This window comes from Drosophila takahashii, chromosome 3L, assembly GCF_030179915.1.
Source record: "Drosophila takahashii strain IR98-3 E-12201 chromosome 3L, DtakHiC1v2, whole genome shotgun sequence".
In the NCBI taxonomy this organism is placed as follows: Eukaryota; Metazoa; Arthropoda; class Insecta; order Diptera; family Drosophilidae; genus Drosophila; species Drosophila takahashii.
Window position 1 is genome coordinate 24,393,366 of NC_091680.1, and position 23,632 is coordinate 24,416,997.

The following is a 23,632-nucleotide window of genomic DNA, read 5'->3' on the forward strand; positions in this document are numbered from 1 at the left end:
TTTTTTTCTTTCGACCTGAGGTTAAGCTAATCAACAACCGATCTGAAACAAATCTGTCTTTTGTGCTTAATCCCAATAAGAATCAATGTAAATAATTAAATATATTAAAATGAAATAATTTGAAGAGAATTTGATCTCTTGCTTTGATATGATAATAAACAATGAAAAAGTAATAAATCAATAAATTCATAAAAATAGTTTGCCTTTTGACGTAGGTTCTTTCCCTGCCAAAATACTAAACAGCGATTTTCTTTGGAGTTTCTGGAGTAAAAAGAAGATGAAAAATAAATTTTTAATTGTTGCTTATGCAGAGCTAATTTCCAAGTCAGCAGAAAATGCTTTGACAAAATACCAAGTCAAAACAGCAATTAAACAAATGTTGTTTGCTTTGCCAGCTCAGAATCAAAAATCAACAATATGCCCTATTTTCCCGAATGGTCTATCAATTTCATTGTGAGGCGTGGTCAGAAGATTTCTTATTGAAGAAAATTCATCTGTAGATCCAATGCGCTTCAACAGCGTGATGCCAACCGGTTTATTAAAAAGATGGGGTCTTTAGCGCCGTCTAACTATCCGTGGCCAGTGCAGAATTAATGATAATTCTTCCCATCTGTTAATCCAAGCGTCTAGCTCTACTTTGCTATTGATCCCTAAACTAAAGTAAATAGAAAAGATTTTTCTCACCCTTTTTTCCTATCTCAGCCGTGGCTAGCTGTTCACTTGCGGACAAGTGGTTCAACTATAGATCCTATGCACCTGATTTAGAAATTAAAATGAGAATGAAAGATAGATGCTTTGCTGAGTATCGCGGCAACCGTGGCTAAAATGTAAACACATTTTCTTTTAGCCCGCCTTGAAACTGCCAAAGCCGACAAAAGATATAGAGAAAGTGTTTGTCTGATTGCGTCTGTGTTTTCTTGCATAATTTTTCAATTTTTTTAAAACGATTTTCGCCACCACTTTGGGCGCCAGATTATTTATGAAAAGAATAATTATTATTGTAACGAATTTCTCGGCTTAGATGATGATGGAAGAGTTCAGGACGCACGCGCTAAGGTCCAGCTTGCTCCTTGTCGGTTGGTGGGGTGGTGATCTTGTCCTTAATTCTTCAGCCTCTATTCATTTTCAAAGAAATATATCAACTGCGTGCTACGACAAGAATTGGATAGCGGGAGAACAATCGTATACAGACAAACAGACAGACAACAATAGGTAGAAGCTCCTCGAATATCCCTAGTAGTCCTCAGATGTTCTTAGAGGAATTGCGGATGCCCTCCCTGCCTTGGCCATTCTGCACCTGATCTCAACTTATTTATCGAATGGCCCCTTTTGGGATCGCTGAAAGGTTTTTACAGGGGAATCATCCTAGTCTTAGGCAAACAAAGGGTTTTTCTAATACATTATAAAATATATTTTAAATCCTAATAAAACAACTTAATACTAACAGGCATAATGAAACAGATATTAATATAAATGCATGCAAATATCTTCGCTAGCGAGCGGGATTATAAATAGGACTAATTGGCAATTATAAAAGAATAAATAAAAAATGTCTTTTCTAGATTAGAATATTTCTACCGAAAATAAAATAGACTCGAACATGAATAAAATTTAAATAGCTCGATTAACTAAAAAATAAAATAACCAAAAAGAAACCTCGGAGAATTCAAAGGAAATGGGATATCGTTCAGCAGCCAAAATAATGCATTAAAAATCAAAGAAAACAAGAGTCTGCGAATTCGCCGCAAAGACATTGACCCACATTTTAAATTGCCCTTGAATTTCAATTCCGCTGTTCCGGTAAGGGAGAGAGAGCTTGCCCTTGAAATTGCACGTATGCCATTCCCCGTTTATCCGTTATAGAGATGGCCGAGAAATTCTAATTCTTTTTACTTTCGCATTCGCTTAAAGGGACTTGGGACAGTGGGGCAAATATCGATCTTTTGGGCTTTGGTTTATAGAATGTATTTCTTTACTCGTGAAACTTCACTCACCAGAACTCGGGGGTTCCATCGACGAAAGCGCTTCCGTGAGGTTTTCCGATTGCTGTGAACATAAAAAAAACCAAAAAAATATACACTATTCTACCCACTGTACCCGATCAAGCACATCTCTGCAACTGCTTTTTTCACGGCACACTCTTCTCTTATCTCTCTTTCCCTTTTTTTCACTTCTTTTGGGCCTTTCGGGTTTTATCTATTGACTTTTGACTTTAACTTACATTTCCCGATTCTCCGCCTTTTCTTCGGGCCTTTTTTCCACTCTTGATGGGGTTTTCGTACACTAACACCACTAACACTAGTACAAAAAAAAACTTAATTTATTAATCCGACGACACGCATCCAGCCGGACATTTTCACTGCTTTTCTTAGATTTTTCCCGGCGTTTCCACTCCTTTTCCCGGTTCTTTTACGGCCACTCGGAGATCTTGCGACCGATGTCACGCGCTGGCCAAGGAAAACTACTCTCTCATAATTCCACTCAAGCCCACCACACGGGAAGCTTTGCGAATTAGGGGAGAGAGACGAAGCGGGATTGACTGATATTTCGGCGAATTCAAACTCTGGTTGACTGAAGTTGAATCGACCAACTTTCTGGAGACTTGGCGGTTCGATTCGCAAAATACACCGGATTTGCCTACGCTCCTGAGATAGAAATTTGACAAATATGCCTTTCTCTTAGCGTTAAATAACGATAATTAAAATCAATAATGTTCCCTTTGGGGAGATGGGGGGTCGTCGTTTCGCTTGCAGCGGCTCGCTCCCGATCATGGGTGTATAATTTATTCAGCATTAAGCGCCAAACCTGAGTAATACAAAAATTCTAGATGGCTGCTACTTGTAAGTCCCTGACTGGTTGTAAGCTTACCCTAATTTTAGGATTCAGCGCAGATTTTTGGTTTCCAGATTGAATACCTTTCGAGATTTTCCGTTTAGTGTTTCTGGGCCGTTTAAACTGTTGCACACACTGAAATTTACTATCACGTTTAGCTACCGATTCGACTTAACATTTTTCTCGTGGGAACTTACTTAAACCCAACTGCACTCTTCGACTGCCAAAAACGGAAAGAATCACTGTGGCGCGCGGATCCAGGTTGGAGTCACCACCGCTCTCCCAGACTATGACTTCGCCATTTTGGCAACCTTGACAATTGGCTCTGTTGCCTCTTTGTCTCCGAATTCTATCCCCTCCAGAGTTTCCTCCTCTGCCCCACTGGTAATACCCCAGCCGAAAAGTAGATGGCGGCACCACCACCGTTTGACCCCTAGGTGGCTCTGCTAGCCCCTTTTATCTGCCACAAGCGTTACACTCCCAAGCAAGCAGAGTGGCGCAGTGGAAGCGTGCTGGGCCCATAACCCAGAGGTCCGAGGATCGAAACCTTGCTCTGCTATGTGATTGTAAATTCGCGGGTGCGAATTTTTTTAAACAATTATTTGTTTTTGTACTTTATTAATACATATTTTTTTGAATGGCTATATGAATGCACCAATATCATAACATTTGTTAAATAATATCTGTGATAAAGCCGGAAAAAGTGTATGATTTTATAACGTTTTAAATAAATGCTCAACTGGAAAGAATAAAAAAGAATGAAAGCAAACATATGAAAGGAATTCTTTCTTTTTAGAAATACTATAGCCGAGCATGACCTCGAGTTTAAGGTAGAAAATAATCTTTGGCTTTGGTCACAAAAAGAATTACCTGTTGTCCAAGTATAAAACATTTGTATTTGAGTAATATGACCCTTTTTAAATAATTAACTGTGTGCCTACTCTTAGCGTTATTTCATTGATGTGCATCGCTATTAGTAAAATGAATGGCACACTGCCAATATGTTAAAATCCCTTTAAATAAAATTGCGCTCTTTTTGGGATGTCTAACCTACTGCATTGTTTAATTTTATTCAGTTGATTTAGTATAAAAGTACAAAATATGAGCTAAACTACTAAGGGAATCACTACAACTAAGGCGAAGAATTGTCCATCGCTTTAAGCACTCTCTCTACTTTACTAGTAATCCTCGTCGCAGAAGCAGCCGTCCCGCGAGTTTTCCACAATCCAGTCCAGATATTTGGTGACCCGGGTGTAGACCCCGGGATAATTGGGTCTGGCACAACCATTGCCCCAGGACACGATTCCGATCTGCTCGAAGCGTTTGTCATCTGGTCGCAGGCGTACCAGCGGACCGCCGGAGTCGCCCTGACAACTGTCACGCCCCCCAACTCCCGGGTAGCCCGAGCACATCATGTTCTTAGTGATCATTTTCTGGGTGTAGTTCGTCTGTGCCACACACTCGTCGTTGTCGAGAACGGGCACCTCGACCTCCTGGAGCAGACACGAGGGTTTTCCATCCTCCTTGAGGGTTCCCCAGCCGGTGGCTATGGCCTTCGTGCCGACAAATAAATCCTGGCGCTGTTCAACGCGTGGAAGGCAGATAGGTCGGATGAAACTGGTGATGGGCACCCGATCATTCAGACGGAGCAGGGCTATATCATTGTCGAAGTTCGAGAAGCTGAATTTCTGGCTGAAGGCGCGGAGCACAAAGCGGGTTTCCGGGCGCTCCTTGTCATTGCAACGGTCGTGCTCCCCGAAGGTCACCTTGATCATGAACCACATGAAACCCTTGACGCAGTGCGCCGCCGTCAGCACGTAGCGATCGTTGATCAGGGTCCCGCCACAGTAGAACCTGTTGAAGTAGCTGAGCCGCGCCATCCATGGATATTCGCTGACGCCCGTCGTTGTTCCGCCCACAATTCTCGACTCGTCATTGCGCTCTCCGCATCTGTGGAAAATAAAAGGAAAATAATTAAAATATATGTAAAATAAATATTATGATATGAAATGTATTGTATCAAAAAAAGAACTCAGTTACTTGAAGATTTTTTGAATCCCGGAATGAGTGATCAATTTCAATTTATAATTTTTTTTGTATTTTTTGGTTGTTTCATATTTTATTAGAAATTTTTTTATAACAAATCAAGAAGTATATTTTATTAGAAGCAATACTATCAACTTTATATTAATCAGAGTTCAACACCTTAAGCCACCTCATTAGTAAGGCTAAATTGAACAACATCTACGACGATTAGGCCTTTCACGAGAAGAGAAAAATGGATTGTGTCAAGGGTGCCGGCGATCGCGATCTCTCCCGATCGGCAAGTTCAGAGTTCAGCAACCCCTCCATAAAGAAAGTGTCAAAGTGCTTTATGGACAGACATAAAATAAATGAGCGATTTTTGCGGATTTTATGGCTGCCATCTGCAGAGGCACGACACACAACGCGTTACATTAAACAGGTTTTTAATTACCTGGAGAACAACAAAACGCCGTATGCAGCCAAAATAAAAATCTTCCACCAAGTCAGAAAGGAAGCGTAACAAGTTATCTCTCTGGCTTTTTGTTTTTTCTCTTATTTTATTTATTTTGGCCACACAATCAATCGATCCGGCCGCAACAAGTATTTGGGATTCAGATTTTGTGTGTGTTTAATCGTGTCATTGCCCCAAAATGGTGGCCGGCCTGGTCGAGAGGCGTCCCGAAACAAAGAAGCAAAATGTGCGACGGCGACCCACTTAGGAGACGGCCAAGACAGGCCAAGCCGGCTAAAAGCCGAAGAGAACGACGACGGCATTTCCCTGCCTCCCTCGCAGACATTAATACCATATGACATGACGCATTGAACAACGTACGCCTTATACAGTATCTGCCATACTCATCTGTATCTGCTGGGTGTACAAACACACACGTTCTTAAAACCAAACACAGACTGTTATCAAATCGTATGCAAATCAGTTTCTTTCTTCTTTCAAATGCAAAAAAAAACAAAAAGTAAAAATTATATATAGAAATAAAACGGGTTTAGGCCTTCATTAACAAATAGAAGAACGGTTGCGGCTATTGATTCCAAGTGGATTTATGTCTTTTAGAGATTCTAAAGAAATTGAGATTTAGGGGAATTCTATTAAGAACGAACTTGGAGCTGCAAACGTCCTTCTAGACAAAGCCTATTTTTATCCTCTAGAGATCCTTCTCAACTCCCTTCAGAATCAGTTTCCTTTTGTTCCATTCAGTTTTACTGCCGACTCTATAAATACCCTTGGGTGTTTCCATATGCCAAAAGCCAAAGTTGAATTCCCAATTGGTAATGCAATTTGTTTAATGGCCACACAAGAATGCATTCCGAATGCAATTCTTCAGAGAGAACCTGACTTCGAGGTCATGCCGGGAATTGGCTTTTCAAAGCGGGTAACAAATGGGCAAAGTAATCTTTTGGGATACGAGGTATGTGCTAAAAAAGTGTTTAAGCGTTCCCTCTGCTGATTTAAAGGAATGCAGCCTTTTGCTTTCTGTTATTATTGAGAAAATTGGTACTTTTAAAAAAATTTAATATAAAGAGTGCAGAAATCGGGAGACTTGAACCCCTTTTGAATTGAATCTGAAAGGTCGTTAACAAGATAGGCACAAATTTCATATTTGTAAAGTCACTCTGACCTTTTGTTTTAGCTTGAAAGTCTTTTTATTTTCGGTGAGATAACATTACCTATATACTTGATATATTTAGATAGGCCAAAGGGGAGGCCTTTTTCAGATAAGAATGTATATAACAATAAATCGATCCTAATTTAACTTTTGAAGCGAATTGAGGATTATCTCCAAGGAGCGTGGCCAGAAATACAAATATCTGCGATTGCGTGACCTCCTCGCAGGCACTAAAATCCACCTGTAACTCTAACTGTTTGTGCCATTTGGGTGCCGTGACAATGACAACGCCAGAGTTGTTTATCACTTCTTCGGCCGTCTAACTGGAAGTTGTCATCATGGCCATGACAGCTTTTGTATCTCAGCGTGCGTGTTGCATCTTCGTAACTTTTGTATCTGTATCTGTATCCGTGTGTCTCTGGGGACCAACTCACCTGCAGGAACACGTCGGCGATGTTTGGTTCTGAGCTGCCGGCGAATTATTGCGATTGAAGGCACCGAACCAATTCTTGATCGGATTTTGCCGGAATACAGGTTTATGGACATTGGCATTGGCATCCGAGGAGGAAGCGTTGACGGCTCCGATTTTCAGCTTCTTTGCCTGATGGTGGGCTGCACCCAAGGCTTGATATTTGCCCGGAATGGAGGATAAAGATGATGTTGCTGTTGGTGTCGCTGGTGTTGCTGGTGTTGTCGTCGATGTTGCTGCTGTGAGAAGCAGGCAGGAAGCAACGGCCAGCACGAGTGGCCAGTGACGTAAGTGGAGCATCATCATCTTCTTCTTCTGCTGCTGCCCGCTGGTTATGCAATTCAATGCATGTAAACTTAATGAGCCTTTTGGTCGTCGTATCGTAGCGGTCCGGACGATCTGCGCTGTGCCGTTATCGGAATATATTTCGATTCTCGTTCTGCTTGTTCTGTCTCGGGGAATTTTTCGAAATCTCCTCCACCGTTCGCACTCCACTTGTTAATTATGTAAATCAAACACGGTTTCTTTCTGTCTTATTGTTGTTGCACTAATTGAACCATTTCACATGACTGCAAACTGTCAACAAGTCGCGCCCTAATCCCAGCGAATTTCTCGATTTGTTTGTTTGCTCTTTGCTATACGGCCGCTATATTATGATGATTGCTGTGTGCTATATGCTATATGGTTAGTTCGCACCACCGCGCACGCGAAAGTCTGCAAGTCGACTGATACGAGGCGCTGGCGCAGAAGAGCGACTAAGCCATTTTACCAAGGCCCCCAAAACAGCGCAGTCGACGTCGCAGTTGGCGCCGGTGGGGCAAAGAAAGTTGCGCATGCGCAGCGCAGCGTGCGTTGACAGCGACGCCGGCAGAGCAGAACGCAGAGGGCTGGCAGAGGTAGAGCCTACATAGAAAACAATTTTGAAAATTAAAAAAAGCTGAAGAGATAATGAAAATAATATACCTAATATTATGATTTTGGAAACTTTCAATGATCAAATAAAACCCATTAAGAATTGAAAAACAAATAATGTAATTAAATATTTATTAAAATTATATTGTTAACAGTTTTACGTAATTTGGTTTATAATCAGAATAGAATGGAAAATATTTGTACATTAATCAGCAAATGGTTATTTTGAAGTTAAGTAAGTACATTTAAAAAATTTCATAAATTTTAAGGAAAGACACTAAAACTACAAAATAATGCATTTTATCTTCTTTGGATCGCATTTCTTTTTAGCAGTGTAGAGAGTTGGCCAAGACAGAACGCGGAGAGCAGACGCATTTTTGTTGGCCAACCTGGGTTCTCAATATGCTAATGTGACAGTTTGCTTTGGCTAAGTTTTTGTTTCTTTTCTTTTTTTTTTTTTTGGTTGGAGTGTGTGCGTTGGGAGTTCTTGGTTCTTCCTCTTCCTGCTGTCGCCGACATCGTCTGTTTAACGTTTGTTTATTATGCTCGCATCGTCAATACACCGTGAAAATTTCAATCAATGGGGATTTGATTTGGTCGTTTACAGTAAGTAACCGGTTTAATCACTTAAAGCCCTAATAAAATAATAAAGGTTACATCAAAGGCCCATGATTTTTTGTCACTTTTATAAGCGCTAAAGTCCATATACAAATTTACTAGTTAACCATTAACAACTTACAAGATGCTTATTATTAACGTAGGTAATGGATCAATAAATAAATTATTTTCAGTGCAATACTAGCAAATATTTTCTAATGGCTCGCAAGCACTTACAAAGTGGAAGTGGCAACAAGGGTTCACTCCCCACGGCCAACACAAACATCCTTTAAGATCGGCAAATACGAGCTTAGAAAATTAAGTGGGCGAAAGAGAGATTTAAATTATATATTTCTGATCGCAATAATATGCAACTAAGGGCCCACACACACACTGACACTGCGACTCGTGGTATTTGATTTTAGTTTTTCATCATTCGCACCCTTTCATCTTTTCCGACGCCTTTTCACTTGCCTCGGGGAAAGAGAGAGGGAAATCCAACTTTATTTTCGCATTTTCATGTTCATTTGCCGCTGCATGATTTAACAAAAAAAAGCAAATCGGGTAATTTCAGTTTTTGCACTCGCCCAATGACTAAAGTTTAATTTAAATTACTTTAAATGTGTTCCAACTGAACTCGACTACCGCATTTGACCCAATTAAGTTAAATGGAAATTCATTAAAAATGTCGCCCATCAAATCATTTCATTGTGTGATTCGGTAATGTATCGACTGCACGCCGACAACATTCCTTTTGAAATATGAATCGTTTAATTGTCATTAAATCGATTAATGTCAATGGACAGATGGCAAAATGAATGTCACAGGCAAAATGGATAATGCATTTTCAGCTAAGTGAAGTGGAAAAGGTGCAAAATGCTGGTTTCATAGTTGACTGGCATATAATTGGAACGAAAATAAACGAATCTCTACATAGTAAATAAATACAGATTAATTTGCAGTTTTGGTTTCTATGTTCTTTTCATTTGTGACGAAAACCATTAAAATACCGAAGCATTTCTCTTTGAATTCTAGTTTAACAACCCATCCAGGCACTCCCTATTGCTTCCTGCCATGTTCTTCATCCATTCCAAGTGCAATTTCCTCGATTTCCATATGCACATTAGACAATCATTCACTTACAATTACGCTCTTATGCAAAGCTCAACAATCCGTGCCGAAGAAAAAGAAAAGTAATTTCTTCATAGGATGGGCAAATTGAATGGGGTTCCTTATTAATTGAAAGCATGCAAATTTCGCCTCTTCTAATATTTCAATTTTTAAATTGCTTTCTTTTCGGGCAGCAGACACTCGTAATTGTTAATTGGAGGGAAGCCAACTGAGACACCACGAGAGGGGCGAAAGGTTAGAAACCCAGGGGACCGGAAAGCGATTCCCTGACATGCGAGCCAGAGCTTTGAATCCGTGACGACAATCATTGCATCACAGAGATTAGCAGACATTATTGGAAGTAGCCAAGCAAGATGAGTGCCGCCGGCTGGCTGGATATGAATGCAGCTCTACAGAACCTCAATTCTACGGCGGAGTCCCCGTCCTCCCGACACCCCAGAGCCAAGCGGAGGAGCAGCTATGCCGGACGAAGTGCCTCTGCGGCCGGAGTTCATGGTCGAGGCAGCATTGGCACCATAAGCTCTGGCATCTTCAAGTCATTCCGAGAACGATTCCTCAGCAACTCCTCCGGTGACTCTGGGAACTATAGAAAACTTAGGCAAAGGGATGCGGAATCCGGAAGGGCGGGAGCCAATGCATCCAGTTCCAGCGAGAGCTCTGGGCAAGAAGAGGAGCCCAGCAGCAGCAGCAGTGTGGAGGATCTGTTCGCAAACGAGGCGGAACGTCGCAAATGGCAGAGGAAAACTTCGGACCAGCGACGCCGGGCAGCCAGAAAAAAGGTTAGTGGTTACTTGAACTTGAAATTACTTTAAATTGTGAGAGAAAATATTTGTAATCAAAAATTATTTTTTTTTCATTTTGGTATTAGTATTAGTTTTGAAAGGTCAAGAATCATTTTTTAACATTTTTATAGGGATTGCTTAAACGTTATAGGTTTCAATCTTAAATGTTTAATAAAAGGTTGCAGAAAGATTATGAAAAATATTAAAATTGGTCTTGCATTGCGATCTTTGTTAATTTAACTATTTCAATATGTATAATCCATAACCATTCCATTTAAATATGAATAATTTTTTCTCTTTGTTAAAAACATTTTTCGGAATGTAAAATTGAAGTGTAAAAAGTGCGTAGTTAAAATGATTCTAATTTTTATCTCGCCCGTCTGAATTTATTAAAAAAAAAGATAATTGTAATATATGTATTTTAATGCCCACGCGTTCGTTTTAAAGTTCGGAAGTTGCCTATTCTCATTTCTGAACAGCTTTAATAGAAAGCTTGCATTTACTGCTTTGCATTTTGATATCGCTGTCAGCTGATTTTTGATATTCCGATCAGGTCTTCAATACTACAGTTACGTGCGCGGCTTTATCAGACTTTGATTCGTTTCCGAAATTGGTTCACTCTCAGCACGAACTGTAGCGTGGAAAACTATAGACATTCCGTTTTCAGTTTCGTTTTCGTTCACTGACGCGGCTCATTTGCATTAAATTAAATCTACTTCCATTGGTTTATTAGATAATTGCATTAATGTGTTGGGTGTGGTCGTGGGCAAGCTGTAATGGGAGCTATTTGATAACTACTTAATGAGGAGTCATTTTATAATGGGGTTACTGGACGCTACGCTCTGTTTCTAAGGTATGTGTTTTCACTTTCGTTAGCAGTAAGCCTGGGGTAATTAACAAAATATAATATTACAATTATATTTATTGGATAATTATTTAACAAAATGTATTTTAATTAGTTCTTGAACAACTGTGATGTAAATATTTAATTTTATAAGTTTTGCTACATCGTTCTTAAGCTGTTCTTTAATAGAAAGCACGATTTATTTAAATATCATTGTTTTGCAAAAATATCATTGTTAAAGCCAATGAGATTTTTATTATAATTATCAATATGAACTTTTAATTATCTTTTTAAAATCGTTTAACCAATAAAAAATATATATTTATGTTACATATTTAAATTAAATGTATAAAAGAATAATATTTTTATTGATACATTTTATATTTTAACTTTTTAAACCCGTTCCACTGTGCTTTTCTCACCCTCGAACAGCTGACAGGAAAGCTTTCACTTCACTTTGTTTACAAACAACCGGCTAAAAGCTGCTGCTCTCTCTCTCCCATACTCCCAATCTGCTTTTCCATTTTCCGCTCACTGCTCTCGTGAGTCATTTTTGCGCCGGGCTTTCCATTCAACTCAAATCTCAGCATCTGACTCTAAGCGACTTCAATCCGGTTGCTGGTCCAGTTTTAGTCCGGCGAAGATTTCGGCTTAACGTTTTTATGCTGCGTCCTTCAAGGATTTTCTATTTGTTTTTTTCGGACCATTTCGTGGTCCAGTAGACTTTAAAGCCGCAGCCGCTTAAAGTTGCGCGCCCTTTTGGCTTATGTTTTGTTTGCTTCTTTGTTGGCATTGCTCAGCCGCACTGTGTGCCACGTGTGTGCCAGAGGGAGACGGGAGATTTTGCGATGTTAGTTTTATTTTTATGCTGCTCCTGACTCGCTTGACTGCACATCCTGTTCATCCTGTTTTCCCATTTTGGCTTTCGTGGCCATGTTCTTTTTTCGCTACGAATTATTCAGCTAGGCATTTTTATTTTAAAGATGCACAGAAAAAAATATTATCTTTAATAGCTATTTATATTTTCTCAAAATCTTTGGGTTACAAATATTTTTTTTAAGAATATTTACTTCTCTTAAATTATTAAACAAATCAATTAATATAGAAAAATTCTTTAGGCACCACATATTTTTCCCAGTACTCTGCCAAGCATTTTTCAGCTATGCTCTCCGAAATAAAACGAGGAAAAAATATATAAATAAATGGGCAAAAAATTGTGCGCCAGTATGTCGCCTGGAGAAAAAATAAGCGAATGCAATCTGTAGACCCAGATCTATGACGGGAACTTGGCCCCAACTTTCTCCTCCCGGCTGGCCAACTCTTACATAACTCAAACCAGCTCCCCGTTTGTCCCAGTCCCAGCCAGGTGGGGCCCACATCCACACATGTGACTCAATGATTTATGCATGCTACTTAATGCCTTCTTAATTACATTTTATGTTACAACCGAAAAATAATAATATCTTGCTGAAAAACAGCAGACAAGATGGGAGATGGGAGGCGCCGAACACAAATCACATTCCTTCGGGGGGCGGAATGGGTGGAATGGGCGGAAGGACACGTCCCAGCTGCCAACACAATGCGGAAAACGCTTTCACTTTTACCCTCGGTGCAGCTGCTGTTCCTCTTTTCCCCATTTTCGCTGCCTTTCCCATACCCTCGCCATATGCGACTGAAACAAAAATCTATTTGGCAATGGCCTTGGGCTTAGGGGCTATAAAGGGGGGATTTTTGGGAGGGCTAAGAGGGTTTTTTTTCTGGGGACAGACGTTCTTGTGTATTCAGTCAACACAAATTTGCGTGGCCTTTTTTGGGGTGCTGGGATATTTTTTTCCTCCCATCTGCAGTTCATTGAAATGTGTGCGACAAGCGAAATACAATTACACCATGGATTCATGTTCATTGTCTGGATGCGTGACGTCAGCTGGGGGATCGGGCATATATATCCTATCTTGGGCTGCATTCCAATGCGAACCAATACCCGCTCTGTGTTGACAGTGATAGTTGGATTGCAATGCGAGCCCAAGGTGAAAGTTCAGTTACGTGATGTTTGCGTTGCTTTCGGGTAAACATATTTCAGTGGCTTTTTGTTTCGCAACGAAAGTGGCCCTATCAGAATGGGATTTAAATAAGGATTTACTTTAAAATTTAATCGAAAGTGGATGATATGAACAAACCAATATTTTTGTTAAAAGTTCTTGATTTTTTGAAAGAAAATTAAGAACATTTTCAGTAGTTATAATAAGAATGATATTTTACAAATGGAATTGCAACTGAAAGGAGCGATGTTCATAATCTTTATTCAAACAAGAGAGAACGCTATAGTCGAGTGCCTCGACTATTAGATACCCGTTACTCAGCTAAACAACTTAATAGAAATATGCCTTCTTATATGTTTTTCGCCGCTCGATTTTTACCCAGGGATCTCTTTCTAGAACTTTCAATTCTGCCTAGCACATCTTCCGTCTCTCTCTCTAGCGCAGGTGAATGCACTTGTGAAAAACGTATACGAGCAAAAAGAGACAAAATGCGCGCCCCATTTTAAATAATTTAAAATTTGCATTAACATAATGTGAATTAGAGTGACTACAGAAAAAAAGGCACATTTTTTCCAATGCCATTTCCTAGATGGCGCTAGTGTATATTGTATTGCGCCATCTACCGCCAGATATTGGTACTACTGGTCATGAAAGGCGGAAATGTATTCGCTGGCCAGGTTTAAGCGTTTATTGGGTTTCTGGGCGTTAGAGTGGGCGTGGCAATTTTTTACTTGGCCAATCGATAGGTATTGACGAAGCGAATACATTTCGGTTACTATTTTTATAATAGCTTCAAAAATGTGGGCGTTAGAGGGGGCTTGTAGGCGATAGAGGGGGCGTGGCACCTTTTTGAAACAAACTTGCGCTGCGTTGGAGCTCCTAGAATATTCATGCAAAATGCCAATCTTCTAGCTCTTATAGTTTCCGAGATCTCAGCGTTCATACGGACAGACAGACAGACAGACGGACAGACAGACGGACAGACGGACATGGCTAGATCGACTCGGCTAGTGATCTTGATCAAGAATATATATACTTTATGGGGTCGGAAACGCTTCCTTCTAGCTGTTACATACTTTTGCACGAATACAATATACCCTTTTACTCTACGAGTAACGGGTATAAAAAAGAGCCGCAGCTAAAAATGAATTGATCAAAGTTATACCGATAATCTTTCTGAAATAAATATTTATAAACTACAATATAATGGAAATAAAAATATTTATTTTTTAACTTTGTAATAGTTTACTTTTAAAGGATGTTATTTTACTTTTTATATTAAGTATACAAAATTTCTGGCGTTATATTTTCCACTTAAGCGCTTTTATGCACCATCTACTCCAACTGTATTTACATAAATAGTAATCGGAATACATTGCGCTTCCTTTATTCGGCGACTCCTTTCATCCCCGTGATCCCTGTGAGCCAACGAGATTTTAAGCTGGGTTAGTGCCACGTTTACCCGAGCTGCAAATGACAAAGCCATGGTTCGTGGACCGTGGTCGGTTTAAGCCCGGTCAGAACTGTCAAGTGGTTGCCATTGAACCAGAACAAGAAGCGAAATCCCTTTAGAATGAGGACACTTTCGCCGACAGCTCGTGTTAAACAAATTAAACACGTAGCCGGGACAGGAGGAGCCCACAGGCGAAAATCCTTTTTGTCGAATGCCAAACTGGGTACCCCGCTGCGGTCGTGGCCATTGTAACAGAGCCAGAGCTCTTGGCCAGAATCGTGTTGTTAACTCGGCCACGTTTTCGTGTCGACCCCCTCTCCCGTTTCCCACCCCACTTCTCTGATTTCGCCTGAAAGTCAAATTAGCGTTTCCCTTCGCCACTCGAGGGGCGCGTGAAAAATGCAAATTTCTGTTCTGTTTCGCTGTTCATAATTTGTACTGGCCATGACCAGAAGAAGGGAAGGTCAAGCCCGGAACAATAATTACACAATTTATAATTCACAAAACAATTGTTTTTGACAAGTGAAATATTTTTGTTCGAGCACAGTTGGCTCTCCGGCAAAAAGTTTGCCACTAAATGGGCCGCCCAAGTTTTTAATTGAAATGCCTAAAGTGGGTCCCATAGTTTTCCTACCAGTTGAAAATGAAATGTCGCCATCGGCGGGAAACTGTTCTTGAATAGGGTAACTGGGGACGGTGAGCCTTCAACCCTTCACGATACTCAGCCTGTTAGGAAAAGAACCGGCTCTAGAATTTTCCATGTTGCCATGAGATTTAAAGCCACGTTGCCTGGGCAACTAAATAAACAGTCTTGAAGACTAGTACACTGGGAAAATCAAAAAATATTCATATTGAACCTACCTTTGTCCCACTACCTTCTTGCTGATTAACTCCCATTTTCTTTGAGTGAGTAGGCCAAGAAAATCATAAATAAATCAACATGGAAGCCTGAGAAATGGTTGTCAAGCTTATGTAACAAACGAAGTTAACGATTTTCCTCATTCGGTCGCAACCAACTGAGCAGTGATCAACCTCAGCTAAAGCTAAAGTTTAAAAGTATTTTATAAAGTGTTTTATAAAGTTTTAAAAAAGTGATATATCTTGTAATAAATAATTCAGTGCCTTGAACCCGCCCTGCAAAAATGTCGATCTTCGATCATCCCGAGCAGCTGAAGATGCTGCAGGACCTGCTGAATCCCACTCAACGGAGAGGCGGTATCGATTACAGCAGTAGCGATGACGAGGACGAGTCCATGGTGGTCCACAAGATGAGTGAGTATAATACAAGATCTTATTTTCTGTAAAGTTCAAGAAACCCTTTACTCGTAAAAATTATATAACCATGAGAAAACTCAATTGGTCCAACTTTTCGCTTTTCATATGTAAAGATATACTTATGTTCTATTTTCTCACCCAGATCCTGGTGGAATTGGCCGTACCAAGGCAGCCGATTCCTCTGGCAAGACTAAGAGTAAGAAAAAGGCCAATCCCCTGGCGACTCCCCTGGTGGAGGAGGAGAAGAAGCAGCCAGTGAGTCTGGAACAATGGCAGGAGCAGCAGGAGCGAGAGGATAATGATATACTCGAGACCCGAAAGAGTCCAGAGTACACAATGACCTATCGTCAGGCTGTGGGCACCGAAGATGTGTTCCTTCAGGTGGATTGAGCTACGCTTAAAAAATACCTATTCAGATTAGTAATTCCATGTCCTTACTAGATGGGCAATCGCACTGGAGCTTCGGCCAGCTGTGAAGATCTGATTTTGGAAATTTCACTGCCAGATGAGGAAATGGCTGCCGACAAGATGTCGCTTAGCTTGCAGGAAACGGAAGTGGATCTGGGGACCTGTTTGTACCGCCTGCGTTTACCGTTGCCTCATCCCGTCGATGTGGATCGTTGTCAGGCGAAATACGACAGCGAGCTGAAGAAACTGAGGCTCACTCTGCGCCTCAAACGGGAGCTAGACTACGTTAATTTTTAAAAACAAAGACCTAATTTAGCTAATACCGTTCAATTTACAGCAGACTACCAAAGCCCTAATTTTGCCGATACTAATTACTCTAGACTACACTTTTGAAAACTAAAGCCCTAATTTACCTAATACCCTACACATTACACAACTCAACACCACACAACTAGGTGTAACGCTGAAGTACCATACCAAATTTTGAGTGTATCGCAACTAGTGAGTCCAGAAATGCAAGTCCAAATTTATTGTGCGACGTTTAATTTGATATTTCTTTTGTGTTTTATTACCGAAAAACCTTATTTTAAAAGATCTGATATATCTGATATATTAATTTATAGGTGTAATTCTGCCCAATGTGATATAGGAAAATTGATTTAATTCACTGACCCCCAGTCTCGTAATCCTCAAATATTTATCCGAATTTACCCGCAACTCCAATTCGATTGCCGGCACTTTGGCTGGTTTTGCTACCAAATTGCGCATACGCCGCATGGGCCTTGCTGCCGGGTCAATCGCAAATTACGCTCAAACGAAGCATGAAGTATTCCTTGGGCGCTGGGGCAGCCTTTATTATGATGCTGTCAAAAATCACTTTGGCTAAATATTTGTCAAGCACAGACAAACAAAAGTCAAATACAACACAACCGAAAAAAGAAAAAATGGAACTCAAAAGGAAAAGTTGAAACTCGTGATTTTTTTTACAGACTGGTTCGACCTAATAGGCCGTGAGTTACGGGGCAGGGACTTTCGGTTTGTGGGCTTTGGGCCACACAATTACTTCCCGCTGGGTCTGCGGCTGCGTTTTGCCTCATTTACTCTGACTGACACTGGCACATTTCAATTTGTGCGCTCCGGGCAAGCTGGGCCCCGATTTTCGCCACCCGGTCACCGGCAGAGACATGATAAAGTGTCATCCTGCTCACCGAAAAAAGCACATATATATATATAAGTTAAAGTTCACACGGACAGACAAAAAGCCGAAAAAAGATAAAAACTCGCAAGTTTTGGGCAGCTGGAAGTGCGTGCCTCGCCTGGCGAACTATGAAGTTTGGGTTCAGGGGATCCAGATCGGGGGAAGCAGACCTTTTGCTTCCTTTTTATTTTCTTAATGAAAGTTTTCCACAGGACTATGATGATAAATCTTCTGACAAGGACTCGGCTGTCGACGGAAAACTTTCAATTTAATTTAAATGCCTGAGTCTCGTGGGCGGCGGTGTGGAAATGGAAAGTGAATTACAGCAAATTAGGGATACAGAATGAGAGCTCTCAAAGAACAAATTATTATAAACCCGGGTTTACCTCCATTAAATGATGACAAAGATATGGTTAAAGGGAAAAGGTTTTAGAGACAGAGACTGAAATTTCCATTAAACAAACGAATATTTATCCTAGCCAAAGGAAACCAATTTCTCAGCCCAGAAGGAGAATGACAGGAAGACGGCAAGGTAAACAATCTGAAATTGTATCAGCATTTCCGGAACACTCCTTTTCGGCTCTTTTCTATTCAATGACGTTCAACAGGGAAAACAAACAGGCCCGGAAAAAAATTACCATGTGTTGATGTTAGACTTCACAAACAAACAAAAGGAAAACTTGGCCGCACTCGAAAAAATGGGAAAACTACGCAAAAACCAACAGAAAAAGGCTGACAAAAAACCCACATTTTTTGCAGCTCATTTACACAAACGCACGTTTCTGCATCATCATCACGGTGATCATCCCGTCTGGGACCACACCCTTTTATCATCTTTTAGGAAAGTTTTCAGCAACACAAATACAAATACGCTTACAACTACACCGCCGAATGGGAACAGCAAATTCAAATGCAAATTGGGCGCATTTTTCACATGTGCAATTGGGTTTGGGAAATTTCGTCTACCTCGGGGCGGGAGAATTGCCAACTTTTTAATATGTGTAAAATACTGTTTGCGAAATACTTTAAACCACGGGGATATTCATCATTAAACGGTGGCTTGTCCTTGGCTTGTGCAATAAATAATAGTGGCACTTGGCCACACTTGAAAAATGCAATAAGCCAAGGGACACGCTTCCTTTTGCGGTAATCAGCTTTTGCTCCGTTGCTTCGTGAGTGGTTAACTGGAACAAGTGGTTGGGCCCAAGGTTAAAACAATAAGCTGACGAGATGAAAACTTAAAGCCAAAAAAATTCCTCTGCAATGAAGGATCCGCATTTCCCCTTCGTATCCCCTCTTCGATTTCATCCCCTCTTCGATTTCATCCCGTTTGCTTTCCCTGTTAATTGCCATCTGATTAAAGTTAACTCGGCTTACAGCTTAAAGCTTTTCCGGCAGCAAGTCACCCTGCTGAAACAGAGACTTCCATGGGTTCTGTATGTCATTGTCCACTTTGGTCACAGGAAAATTTTCTCTTGGGTTTTATTTCGTATTTTTTCCCTGGGCTTCCGTTCTACATAAATCTGCAGGTTTTATTTTTAATTACCAGTAAAACCATTTCCATGTCGACACAGTTAAAAGTTAAAACCGGAATAAATTTCAATAAAAAAGAAATGATAAATACAAGAAAATATTTTTTGGGAGAACGGCTTTTGAGTTGCAATGGGTCCTTGTGAATGCTAATTGGAAACAGTTTAAGAAAATTTATTCGATCGAAGGGAAAATAATTATTTATTTTTATTGTTGTGGATTTAAGTCTTTAATTTAAGATGAACGTCGAAAAAATAAAATCTTTTTTGGAATTGTTTTACTGGCACTTTATTTACTTAATTTTGTAATAGTAAAATAATTTAATTTTCTTCGCCACCCATGACTTCAAACTTATTACTTGATCATCGTGTTTTTCTCACACAGCTTACTCCAACTGCCACAATTTACCAATTTCCGCACAAAACACTTTTCACAGCTCATTAAGGCTAACAAATTAAACAGGATAGCAGGAAAACAGAAAGTATGAAGTTGCGGCGTTTAAGGAAAAAGCGAAGCACAAAAATATCACACATACGCCATGTGGTGCGCTGCGTTCTGGCATCTTTGGTAATTGTAGTTAGGCAAGAAGATGCCTTGTTGCTACATGGCGAAATAACAAAATCATTGTGGAATTTAATTAAGTTGCCTGGTCGGAGCCGCAGTTGGTGTGAACAGAACAGAACGAGCCCATTAACACATTTTTCAAGTTTAATTCAACGTAATAACAAATTTTGCTAGGCAAAAATGGTGGAGGGCGGAAGGTGGGGGGAAGAGGAAATGCTGTGGCACTCAAGCAGCCATATAAATTACAGACAGACATGAGCGGCATACGAGGAGGACTCGCAGGATGCGAAAGTGTTGCCATTAGGTCGCACACGTGTGCCCCAGCAGAGCGGAGAAATGCCGAGGAGAGAAAGCCCGGAGAAAGTCAGACAAGTCAGTGCAAAGTGCCAGCGGCAGCTGATGGCTCTTCAAGCACATTTCTTCAAGTGGCTTCTATTTCTCAGGCCGCCACCCCCCTAATTAAGACAAATGTAAAAACTACAATAACAAAGTCCCGAAAAGCCAAAAAGTATAGAAAGCACTGAAAGGAAAGATTATTAATTTTGCTACCGATATTGTAATTTATCCTTTGACTAGTAAATAATATTAATCTTATAGCATGTAAATTTTGTACATATATTTGGTTAAACACATTTAATCGAAGGTAGCATAAAATATTTATCGATATTAAATGCATAAAATAAAATTATGTACAATTAAAACAAACTAATAAAAACAAATATATACAATATCTTAATAAAAAATTTAAAATTTATTTTTATAAATATTTAAAATATTTCTTCATTTAGCTTAAAATAAAAACGAAAAAACGTTTTTTTTTTACTCTATTTATTTTTAAAGGTTGGAATATTAATTGAGGGTAAAATATCAATGAAATTAATAAACAAAAAATTACCAAGTTAATGACCAATTCTCAAGATTTTTCTTAGTGCACTTGTCAGGCCCTCTTCCGAAAGTTGATAAAAACACATTTTCACTTTAGTTCTTTTTGCGACCTGCTTGTTGACACACGGCATTTATGTTTGCCCTGACATTGTCACGTGTCTCATCTGGCGCGTCCTGCGGCAGCAACAACACACAAAAATGAAACAGCAGAGCCAGAGCAACAAAAACAAAAGAAGAAAAGGCGAAAAGAAAAGGAATGGAAAGGAAAAGCCAGCAGCAAATGTCAATGTCTCGCTGAAGTGGATGGCTTTCACCTCCCGAGGAGCTGGGCGTGACCTTTTCACATTAATCTCCAGCATGATGGCATTTTAATGCAGGAAACTCAACTATAACTATATGGTTATTTATTGTGATGGGTCTGACAGATGTTGTTCTTGATATGGGTGTGGGCTGTGGAGTCGAAACAGGAACATAACGAACTGGCAAATGGTCTCGGAACATTCAATTATATCATCAATTAGTTGGGTGTGCAACATGTTGCCAAGTGATTTGGACAGCAGATTAGCTAACAGCATGAGTCCGCTTCGCATAAGAAATGAAAGTGGGATTAAAGAGGGTTATTTCCCGGCAGTATGTGCAATACAACTAATTTAGATGGATCACAAGACGTTAGTTTTAATAATTAATGTACAAAATATCGAGGAAACGTAACTTAAGAAATCGAATTTCGTACCTCATTTAAAAGAACAAATTTATTTAAATTAGGTAGTATAAAGAGTAATCTTAAGAAAAAAAATGTTTTTAAAAAGTTATTTTGCTTGTTTCAAGATAGACGATTTCGTTACAAATAAAAGCCCTTTTGACTTTATATATGCTTGGAATTTAATTTAAAAAAAATAAAATTTTTTAAATTTACAAATACATTTATTTAATGGTTGATAGATAGACTTATTGATAATAAATCTGAATTTATTTCTATACATTATGACCCTTTAAAAGCATTAAATCAAATCATTCTGCCTTCTTCTTGCCTGACTTCACAAAAAATTACTTTTAAAGTCCATCTTTGGGTGATTGCTCCCATTTATATGCCCAAAACTCAATTTATCCCCAACTAAACTCTGCCCAAAGATACAAAGCAATAAACAGGACCGAGCGGAAAAATGTTGCCTACTTAGCAGCGCAACGAGTTTTCAATAGAAAACCCACAAAGTGAAAGACGTTGCAAAAGTCAAAGCCCAGCCACAAGGCAAATGCCAAATGGCATTATCAATAGTGGATTCAGCTAGTCCCAGAAGATATAGAAAGTAGAACGTGTGTGAGTATGACTGGGTGCAGTCATGAACATGCATTCGGATTCGGAGCTGTAGATATAGCTGCAGCTGTGGATATACGAGTATATGTGTGTATATAGAGCGACATGCCATTTATTCCATTGAACAAAAACTCATTTGTAAGTGTTTTTATGCGTAACGGAATTTATTATAAAGGAGGAGCCGTTCCTCAGCAGATTTATTGCTTTATTACGATGTGGCAGAGCGATGGGTATCAAGATGGGAATCCAGTTTGGCGACAAAGGCCAGAGGAAAATAAAGAAATGGCTGGCAAATATTTAGCACATGAAGGCGAAAAACTCGCTGAAAGAGCGATGGGAGGACGGCGGAGGGTTGTGAAGGGGAAAATGGCGAGAGAATGAATGCTGCATTTCCGTCTTTTTCGGCTTTTGTCTCGCTTTTCTGCGTAGGGATTCTCCTCGAATGGCGGCGGATTGTGGGTGGCGGAATGGGGTGGTGGACCTTGAGGGTGTTCCACATCGTCGACATCGTCATCAGCATCATTCTCATTGCAGTCGTTAAGTTATAGACTTTGATTTCGTTCGCTTCATTCAGCTGTGGGGCAACTTTTATCCCTGCCACCCAGAGTGTGCGCTCTTTGGCAGAGTCGTTTCCGAGATTTATTTGCCTTGTGCCCTGGCAACCCTCGACACCCGACGCTCGACATCCATATCCCTTTGCTTTCGCCTTTGCCTCACTCTTAAATGGCTTTAATTGATTTCTGATTTTATGACCCTGCTGGACACATTTCACACTCGATTACATGCCAAGTGGGGTATGATTTGAGAGGCTTTGCATTGTCTTAAGTCCCCTTATCAAAACGTTAGTTTCAGGAATGTCTTCTATAATTAGAAAAAAAAATCTGCGTTAAAAAAAAAACAAAATTCTATAAAAATGGTCAGCTTATTTATTTTAGGGACTGCCAGTATAAGTTTAAAAAAATTGAAGCCCAAAACACCGTTGAAAAACTATCGTAATAATTACAGTCCCTGATTTATTTATAAGTTTTCAAACAAAGGTAGCCCTTTAATTGTTGTCAGAAGGTATTTTCTCAACTGTCTCCATTCGAAGTTCCCCATCAACAGTTCTATTTCATAGCTCCTGCAAAGCTAGTCAAATTTCCTGATAAATTATTTATTTTTAAAAATGTCGGAAGAAGTATCTGATGAATTAAAGGATCTTGGAAGCTGTGAAAACAACAGCGCCGACGATACAGGCGTGGTGCCTCTAGATACCTCGGAGGATGCCCAATTCTCGGAGCAGATGTTTTGCAACATCCAGGAGCGACTGAACCGGATTATGAAGCGAGTGAGTCTGGCCAATTCAGCTATGGCCCAGATAAAGAGGAAGCTCAAGGCCAAAATTCCGTCAACGACTGTACTTGAAAATGCCGACAAGTTAGCTGGAGGAGATAACCCATTGAGATTCGATACCAACGAACCAGGCAATGAAGATACAAACGAATGATTTAACAAAGAAACATTGTTATATTTTTGATTTCGTCAAATTGTTAATGTAATTATGTAAATCAGTGTTCCAACATAACACGTGTGTTCCCCAAAAAACACATTTTCGATCTATAAATACAATTACTGTTAAATTACCCAGTTCTTTTAAGTGTAGCCCACATTTCATAAAAATCCAGTAAATTATTGAGCTGATCCCATATTATAAATTGACCCAAAATATCCTGATACATATTTACTGCGAAAAGGGAAACATAATATTCCGC

At 39.8% G+C, this 23,632-nt stretch overlaps 4 protein-coding genes and 1 non-coding gene across 6 annotated transcripts in view; 4 read left to right on the forward strand and 1 right to left on the reverse strand.

The window, feature by feature from the left end:
• ome (dipeptidyl peptidase 4 omega) overlaps positions 1-23,632 on the forward strand; it is a 105,119-nt gene that overhangs the window by 9,061 nt on the left and 72,426 nt on the right. The window contains exon 2 of one of the 2 annotated variants that reach the window (XM_017138948.3): positions 9,765-10,367. In XM_017138948.3, coding sequence (XP_016994437.2) covers positions 9,942-10,367 — 426 coding nt within the window. In that variant the 5' untranslated portion in view covers positions 9,765-9,941. Of the gene's footprint in view, positions 1-9,761; positions 10,368-23,632 lie in introns of those variants that run through there. The other variant, XM_017138949.3, reaches the window with a different exon arrangement.
• Positions 3,320-3,391, forward strand: TRNAM-CAU (transfer RNA methionine (anticodon CAU)). The gene has a single exon. It is a non-coding gene; the product is annotated as a tRNA-Met (tRNA).
• Positions 3,877-7,673, reverse strand: LOC108055574 (trypsin-7). The gene is made up of 2 exons (XM_017138960.2): positions 6,914-7,673; positions 3,877-4,782 (listed from the first exon to the last, which is right to left on the reverse strand). Exons 1-2 carry the CDS (start codon positions 7,252-7,254, stop codon positions 4,011-4,013), a joined length of 1,113 nt encoding a protein of 370 aa, XP_016994449.2. The 5' UTR covers positions 7,255-7,673; the 3' UTR covers positions 3,877-4,010.
• Dnaaf6 (Dynein axonemal assembly factor 6) lies at positions 15,694-16,939 on the forward strand. The gene is made up of 3 exons (XM_017138965.3): positions 15,694-15,978; positions 16,124-16,362; positions 16,423-16,939. Exons 1-3 carry the CDS (start codon positions 15,849-15,851, stop codon positions 16,684-16,686), a joined length of 633 nt encoding a protein of 210 aa, XP_016994454.2. The 5' UTR covers positions 15,694-15,848; the 3' UTR covers positions 16,687-16,939.
• Positions 22,957-23,503, forward strand: gdrd (goddard). Its single transcript, XM_017138969.3, has one exon. The coding sequence runs from the start codon at positions 23,047-23,049 to the stop codon at positions 23,365-23,367; it is 321 nt and encodes a 106-aa protein (XP_016994458.1). The 5' UTR covers positions 22,957-23,046; the 3' UTR covers positions 23,368-23,503.

Excerpts from the sequence above, each read along its gene's own strand:
- gdrd (XM_017138969.3), top strand. The coding sequence starts at position 23,047 with ATGTCGGAAGAAGTATCTGATGAATTAAAGGATCTTGGAAGCTGTGAA.
- LOC108055574 (XM_017138960.2), bottom strand. The coding sequence starts at position 7,254 with ATGATGATGCTCCACTTACGTCACTGGCCACTCGTGCTGGCCGTTGCT. Across the intron at positions 4,783-6,913 it reads TCGCCGACGTGTTCCTGCAG|ATGCGGAGAGCGCAATGACG; the intron begins GTGAGTTGGTCC and ends TATTTTCCACAG.
- Dnaaf6 (XM_017138965.3), top strand. The coding sequence starts at position 15,849 with ATGTCGATCTTCGATCATCCCGAGCAGCTGAAGATGCTGCAGGACCTG. Across the intron at positions 15,979-16,123 it reads CATGGTGGTCCACAAGATGA|ATCCTGGTGGAATTGGCCGT; the intron begins GTGAGTATAATA and ends TTTCTCACCCAG. Across the intron at positions 16,363-16,422 it reads CCGAAGATGTGTTCCTTCAG|ATGGGCAATCGCACTGGAGC; the intron begins GTGGATTGAGCT and ends TGTCCTTACTAG.